Source organism: Pleurodeles waltl, chromosome 12, assembly GCF_031143425.1.
Source record: "Pleurodeles waltl isolate 20211129_DDA chromosome 12, aPleWal1.hap1.20221129, whole genome shotgun sequence".
NCBI lineage: Eukaryota > Metazoa > Chordata > Amphibia > Caudata > Salamandridae > Pleurodeles > Pleurodeles waltl.
Genome location: NC_090451.1, coordinates 712,214,469 through 712,222,671, shown reverse-complemented (window position 1 = coordinate 712,222,671; position 8,203 = coordinate 712,214,469). Strand labels below are relative to the sequence as shown.

The 8,203-nt window shown below is 41.4% G+C and overlaps 1 protein-coding gene across 1 annotated transcript; it reads left to right on the top strand.

The window, feature by feature from the left end:
• Positions 1 to 299: 299 nt before the first annotated feature.
• LOC138267289 (olfactory receptor 5V1-like) lies at positions 300 to 1,238 on the top strand. The gene has a single exon (XM_069216144.1). It carries the CDS (start codon positions 300 to 302, stop codon positions 1,236 to 1,238), a length of 939 nt encoding a protein of 312 aa, XP_069072245.1.
• The last annotated feature ends 6,965 nt before the right edge of the window (positions 1,239 to 8,203 follow it).

Below are 8,203 nucleotides of genomic sequence, written 5' to 3'. Positions count from 1 at the left end.
GATTTCTAAATCAAACCTCTGACTTGCAATAGGGGGTTAGTACATATGAAATAGGGCTCTTCTTGTCACAAACCCTGTATACTCCCAGGTTGGAGGGTTTGTGACCGCAAAAACCATGTGTACACCTGGGTGCGGGCATGAAGTCCAAAGAGGCTTGCGGAATTGGGTGCACAGGCTGAACATGGTGATAGTTTATTTGTGGAAATGGCAAACAATTGCTCTAAAAATTACACAACAACATGTCAATGAAGTTTTCATCTTTTTTGTTGCTATCCATCTAGCTCATCTACTATGAATAAATGGAACTTAACAATACCGAGATCACTGAGTTCATCCTGCTGGGGTTCTCCAAGCTTCTCCAGTTCCAGACGTTCCTCTTTGCTCTCTTCTTACTCATCTACTGTATGACATTGACTGGAAACATTGGTATCATCCTTGTTACCCTTATGGACCCCCACCTTCACAAGCCCATGTATTTCTTCCTCTGTAATCTGTCCTTCCTGGACATCTGCTACACCTCGTCCACAGTGCCGAAGATGCTTGACTTGCTCTTGTCACAAAGAAAGAGCATTTGTTTTGCTGGCTGCGTGATTCAGTTGTATTTCTTCTTCTCCTTTGTTGGCTCAGAGTGTGTCCTGTTGGCAGCCATGTCATATGATCGGTATGTGGCAATCTGTATGCCTCTCCGCTACCCCACCCTCATGAACCAGAGTGTGTGCCTGCAACTGGCTGCAGTGTCTTGGGGCAGTGGACTACTGAATTCTATCATACACACATTTTTGGTCTTCCAGTTGCCCTTTTGTGGGTTTAATGAAATTGATTACTTTTTCTGCGACATCCCACCCTTGCTGTCTCTAGCATGTGGGGACACCACAGTGAATGTGGTAATGCTACTGGTCATTGGTGTCTTCATAGCATGGACGCCCTTCATGTGTATCATTGTGTCCTACATGTATATCCTCTCTTCCATACTGAAAATACGTTCCACCAATGGGCGGTCGAAGGCCTTCTCCACTTGTGCCTCCCACATCATTGTGGTCATCCTTTACTATGGCAGCTCCATCTTCACCTACACCCAGCCCTTCTCCAGCTACTCACTGGACAAAAACCACCTGCTTTCTGTCTGTTACAGCATCCTCACCCCCATGCTTAACCCCTTCCTTTATACACTAAAAAACCAAGAGGTGAAGAGGGCAGCGAAAAAGGTGTTTTACCCCAGATGGACTTTCTCACCCTAAGAAATAAAAAGCACTCACTTTCGAGACAACTTACTTTATCAGCAAAGTGTGCTGAACAATTATTGAAATAAAGTATACATAATCTCAGAACACAGCACATATTCATATTCTCTCCATCGCGAACACTTTGTTGGGTTCTCTTGATTACTTGATGAAACATAAGCTGTGTGTTTGCAGTTAAGTAATCACAATGCTTAGCAAACTGTGACCAAACTGTGACCGTTGTGTTCCATCATAGTTTGTGCTGAAAATCATTTGTTCAATAAGCTTGAATCACACAACTTAGCAGGTTAATAGAGCATACCTCACTCACACATTAGCACTGGGTCAATGCATACTGTATAATACTTTGTTGACAGAGCAAGCTTCATAATGACACTAAAAGTTGTTCCATGGGGGCTAATTTGAGTTTGATCTTGATTCACTGGTCCTCTAAAGCATTATATGAAGCAGAAACTGTGTGTTTGAAAACTTCCAGCTGTGCTAATTTCTCAAATTCTGTTAGCAATCTTTCTACTCTGTTCTCGATGCATCTCACAGTGATGAACCTCTATGAACAAAGTCCTGTTGGGTTTATCCCATGTAACTCCTGTTTGCCTTGTGTGATTTTCAGAGGTTTTTGATACAATCTACCCAAAACAGACAGTGTGCTTCTGATCCACGACAACATGTGGTGCAGTTAATGTCTAGGTCAGCACCCAAAATACTGCATGCTGTAGGGAGGAATGAGGACTGTGAAGTTATTGTGATCCAGTCTTGTTCCACTGTAGCAGTGTTGTGGCCACTGAACAGTTAATGTTCAGTCTCTTTCTGTGCCTGGATGAGATCTCCACAAGGACAGAGTGGGATCTCTGTAGCCACTTCTTACTTATCTACCTGTTATGTATTCTTAATTGCTAGAGAGACTCTGCAACATCCTTCTGTCCGGATAGCTACTTCCAAATTATCTCTTGGTAACTGTTTTCAAAGTCACATTAAGCAGTTATTTTATTACTTATTCCCTCACACTTTTCTGGATCATCATCGCAGATCCTTGAAGGCCTTGAAAACCCTAGGAAGAAAGTTCATACAATCACTAATTATATCTCCCCTCCAGAAAACCTCCATTTTTGCTGTCTTCAGACCAGCGAAGACATCCTCCTGCAGTCCAAGATGTTAATGGATCGCAGCATTAGAGTGTCTACATAAGGAAGAATCCATAACAGTTTTTAATTATCTTTATTTAGAATATAGACATTTGCAAGTGGATATAATTACAAAAAATGTAAATTAAGCCAACAAGGATAGTATATCATGTATATGGTACTAAAGCTGTTTATATTTTTCAATTTTTGTCAAGAAAAACAAGAAAAAGGGTTAGGAGGGGAGTGGAAACAATGATTGAAGACCGATAACAGTATTAAAGAATAATAAGGAAAATACAATTTAAAAAGAAATGGATGGTAAGATAAAAGAAATTTGAAAATCAAATAGAGTTAAACATTTGCAGAGAAAGTAAGCATTTGCTGCTGTTTAACATTTGTGGAAAGCATAGAATTAGTATTTTGCCTACAAATTGTTAATGGCAACCAATATAATTCTCTATTTAATTGTGGAATATAATAGGAGGCAAAAGCTATATCTTACCTATGATAATGACAAACATTATACCACCATGATTTAAATGTGATATTAGAGGAACATTTCAAATTAATTGTAACTTGTTGAAAGGCTAAAGCTAACATAAGGTCAAACAATCTATTGTTATGAACAGTTAATGTGGCAGACTCATACAGACTTCCTAGAAAAGGCAATATCAGAGACATTACACAGTGTACATGAAACGTTTTTATAAGTTGTGACTAGATTTTCTCCCAGAATGATGCAGTAGGGGGACACAGAAAAAGCAGGTGCATGAAGTCTCCATTCCGATGACCACAAAATTAACAAGTATTATTATTAGTGTTGGAGAGTTTGGCAATAGAAGATGGAGTATGATATAATATGTGATACAAAAGAATAATGACTGAGTAGTGGTAGAAGTTCTGGAAATCTTAAATACTCTGGACTAAACTTTATTCCAAAAGGTGATTGGTCAAGCACATCCCAAGTCTGTTTCCCGTTGGAGCTCTATCTTGGTTTGAGCTCTAGAGTAGCGGGGAAAATTGTAAATAAAAGAAGCTTGAGGGGTAGAAGCCAGTATTCTGATTAGACCTTAATCCAGTGGTGAGAGTGTAGGATTTCAAGGTAATTAGTGAAGAATTTCCAAAATAATACCCATAAGAGTAGTAAATTTATGCCAGAATGATCGAGGACACTGAAGAATTGCTTGGAATTGAGGAAAGGAGCGAGGACTGGAACCATCAAATACGCAGTGGAACAATGTTATACCCTTGCCCTCTAAGAGTTCCAATATAGGGGTCTATTTTTTATGGTGATAAGATGATTGTACCATATGGGTGACTGTAGAAAAGAATAATATTTTTTTAAACTAGTGGTGGTCGTTGGAAAAGCTAAAATATCTGAAAATCATATGAATTCCTGCCATTATAAAACAGCAATGTACTTGGACGAGTGGTGTGCCTGGTGTGGCGTATGGGTGTTTCACAGCTTGCTAGTGAAAAGGATTTTCCACAAATTGTTCTTTATTTTTGGCTTCTTTGTTCCATAAACTATTTTAGAGTTTCTAAATGTTCTTCAACCTGGCTTGACTTACTCCACATGATACACTCCCACGTGATCCTGACAAGTAGCAGGAAAACTACTGCAGCATGAGTTAAACACCAGCACAGGTTTTTCCACTGAGTCTTGTAATATTGCAGGCAAATTACTTGAGGAGTGCATTTATCTATTTTCATTTTCATTGGTTTGTAAACTTTGGTAATAAGATCGCAATATTTTTTTAAATGTTTTATTTTCCTTTCTACTGTAATACATTTTAGACACGGATGGATGAACAGTCCTTAAGCTTGCCAGGGCTATAGAGGACTCCAGAAACCTAGTAGGGAATGACCTACCCTATCTACAGTGCTCCATTGAGTGTACCCAACCATTGCCTGAAAATGAAAATGTCACTTACCCAGTGTACATCTGTTCGTGGCATCAGTCGCAGTAGATTCGCATGTTCTGCAATAGCTCGCCATCTGGTGTTGGGCCGGAGTGTTACAAGTTGTTTTTCTTCGAAGAAGTCTTTCGAGTCACGGGACCGAGTGACTCCTCCTTTTGTCTCCATTGCGCATGGGCGTCGACTCCATCTTCGATTGTTTTTCCCCGCAGAGAGTGAGGTAGGAGTTGAATTGTAGTAATAGTGCCCATGCAATGGAGTGACTAAGTATGCACCTATTTAAGGTTGAGATGATACATATATAAATAATTGAAGGTAACTTCCAAACTGCTACAGGCTCCCGGGGAGGCGGGTGGGCACATGCGAATCTACTGCGACTGATGCCACGAACAGATGTACACTGGGTAAGTGACATTTTCAGTTCGATGGCATCTGTTGCTGTAGATACGCATGTTCTGCATAGACTAGTAAGCAGTTATTTCCCCAAAAGCGGTGGATCAGCCTGTAGGAGTGGAAGTAGTCTGAAATAATGTCCTTAATACAGCTTGACCTACTGTGGCTTGTTGTGCGGATAACACGTCTACACAGTAGTGCTTGGTGAATGTGTGAGGCGTAGACCATGTGGCTGCCTTACATATTTCTTGCATTGGGATGTTTCCTAGAAAGGCCATGGTAGCACCTTTCTTTCTGGTTGAGTGTGCCCTTGGTGTAATGGGCAGCTGTCGTTTAGCTTTAAGGTAGCAGATTTGGATGCATTTAACTATCCATCTGGCTATACCTTGTTTTGAAATTGGGTTTCCTGCATGAGGTTTTTGAAATGCAATAAAGAGTTGTTTAGTCTTTCTGATGTTTTTTGTTCTGTCAATGTAATACATCAATGCTCTTTTGACATCTAATGTATGTAGCGCCCTTTCAGCTACGGTATCTGGCTGTGGAAAGAACACTGGAAGTTCCACTGTTTGATTTAGATGGAACGGTGAAATAATCTTTGGCAAAAATTTAGGATTGGTCCTTAAGACGACTTTATTTTTGTGTACTTGTATAAAAGGTTCCTGTATTGTAAACGCCTGAATCTCGCTTACTCTTCTTAGGGAAGTAATGGCGATGAGAAATGCCACCTTCCAGGTTAGGAACTGTATGTCGCAGGAGTGCATGGGTTCAAAAGGTGGACCCATAAGTCTAGTTAGGACAACATTTAGGTTCCATGAAGGAACAGGTAGTGTTCTTGGTGGTATAATTCTCCTAAGGCCCTCCATGAATGCTTTAATGACTGGTATCTTATATAGGGAAGTTGAATAGGTAGTCTGCAGGTATGCAGAAATTGCTGCAAGGTGTATTTTAATGGAAGAGAAAGCTAGATTAGATTTTTGTAAGTGAAGCAAGTAACCCACTACATGTTCTGGAGTTGTGTGTAATGGTTGTATTTGATTAATATGGCAGTAGCAAACAAACCTCTTCCATTTACTTGCATAACAGTGCCTGGTGGATGGCCTTCTGGCCTGTTTTATGACTTCCATACATTCTTGGGTAAGTTGTAAGTGCCCGAATTCTAGGATTTCAGGAGCCAGATTGCTAGATTCAGCGATGCTGGATCTGGGTGTCTGATCTTTTGGTTGTGCTGTGTCAACAGATCTGGCCTGTTGGGCAATTTGATGCAGGGTACCACTGATAGGTCTAGCAGCGTTGTGTACCAGGGTTGCCTTGCCCAAGTTGGTGCTATCAATATGAGTTTGAGTTTGCTTTGACTGAGTTTGTTTACCAGGTAAGGAAGGAGAGGGAGAGGAGGAAAAGCGTAAGCAAATATCCCTGACCAGTTCATCCATAGGGCATTGCCTTGGGATTGTTTGTGTGGGTATCTGGATGCGAAGTTTTGGCATTTTGCGTTCTCCCTTGTCGCAAACAAGTCTATCTGAGGTGTTCCCCAGAGTTTGAAATAAGTGTTCAGAATTTGGGGGTGAATTTCCCATTCGTGGACCTGTTGATGATCTCGAGAGAGATTGTCTGCGAGTTGATTTTGGATCCCTGGTATAAACTGTGCTATTAGGCGAATTTGGTTGTGAATTGCCCAATGCCAAATTTTTTGTGCTAGCAGGCTTAACTGCGTGGAGTGCGTCCCCCCCTGCTTGTTTAGATAATACATTGTTGTCATGTTGTCTGTTTTGACGAGAATGTATTTGTGAAATATTATTGGTTGGAAGGCTTTTAGTGCTTGAAAAACTGCTAGAAGTTCTAGGTGATTGATATGCAGTTTTGTTTGATGTACGTTCCATTGTCCTTGTATGCTGTGTTGATCGAGGTGTGCTCCCCACCCTGTCATGGAAGCATCTGTTGTTATTACGTATTGTGGCACTGGGTCTTGGAAAGGCCGCCCCTTGTTTAAATTTATGTTGTTCCACCACAGAAGCGAGAGGTAAGTTTGGCGGTCTATTAACACCAGATCTAGAAGGTGACCCTGTGCTTGAGACCACTGTGATGCTAGGCATTGTTGTAAGGGCCTCATGTGCAGTCTTGCGTTTGGGACAATGGCTATGCATGAAGACATCATGCCTAGGAGTTGTAATACCATCTTTGCTTGTATCTTTTGTGTTGGATACATGCGTTGTATGATGGTGTTGAAATTTAGAATTCTTTGTGGACTTGGAGTGGCTACTCCCTTTGATGTGTCTATTATGGCTCCTAGGTATTGTTGTACCTTGCGCGGCAGAATGTTGGATTTTGTAAAGTTGACGGTGAACCCGAGTTTGAAGAGGGTTTGTATGATCTGATTTGTGTGATTTGAGCACTGTATAAACGAATGGGCCTTGATTAGCCAGTCGTCCAAATATGGGAACACATGTATTTGCTGCCTTCTTATGTGTGCAGCGACTACCGCTAGACATTTGGTAAAGACTCTTGGTGCGGTTGTTAATCCGAAAGGCAGTACCTTGAATTGGTAATGTATTCCTTTGAATACAAACCTTAGGTATTTCCTGTGCGATGGGTGTATTGGTATATGGAAATAAGCATCCTTGAGGTCTAAAGTTGCCATGTAGTCGTGTAGTTTTAGCAATGGCAATACTTCTTGTAGTGTGACCATGTGGAAGTGGTCTGATTTGATGAAAGTGTTCACTACTCTGAGGTCTAGGATTGGTCTCAGTGTTTTGTCCTTCTTTGGTATCAGAAAGTACAGTGAGTAAACTCCTGTGTTTATTTGTGTGTTTGGCACTAATTCGATTGCATTCTTTTGCAATAGTGCCTGCACTTCTATCTCCAGGAGATTGGAATGGTGTGTTGTTAGATTTTGTGCTTTTGGTGGTATGTTTGGAGGGAATTGTAGAAATTCTATGCAATAACCATGTTGGATAATTGCTAGAACCCAAGTGTCTGTAGTGATTTTCTCCCATGCTTCGTAATAATGACCTAGTCTTCCCCCCACTGGTGTTGTGTGGAGGGGGTGAGTGACATGTGAGTCACTGTTTAGTAGTAGGGGTTTTGGGGCTTTGAAATCTCCCTCTATTTCTAGGGAATTGCCCTCCTCTATATTGCCCCCGAAAACCTCCTCTATACTGTCCCTGGTAACTGGACGGTGTGGCTTGTGAGGTGCTGGCTTGTGTGCTTTGACCCCGAAACCCCCCTCGAAAGGGCGTTTTACGGAATGTGCTGTAATTCCCTCTGCTCTGCGGGGAGTAGAGTGCGCCCATGGCTTTGGCAGTGTCTGTATCTTTTTTGAGTTTCTCAATCGCTGTGTCCACTTGTGGACCGAACAGTTCTTTTTCATTAAAAGGCATATTGAGAACTGCTTGTTGAATCTCTGGTTTAAATCCAGACGTTCGGAGCCATGCATGCCTTCTGATAGTTACAGATGTATTAATTGTCCGTGCAGCTGTATCTGCAGCGTCCATGGAGGAGCGTATCTGGTTGTTGGAGATGGTTTGTCCCTCCT

What these genes read in the sequence shown, in the direction of transcription:
- LOC138267289 (XM_069216144.1), top strand. Translation starts at nt 300, where the DNA reads ATGGAACTTAACAATACCGAGATCACTGAGTTCATCCTGCTGGGGTTC.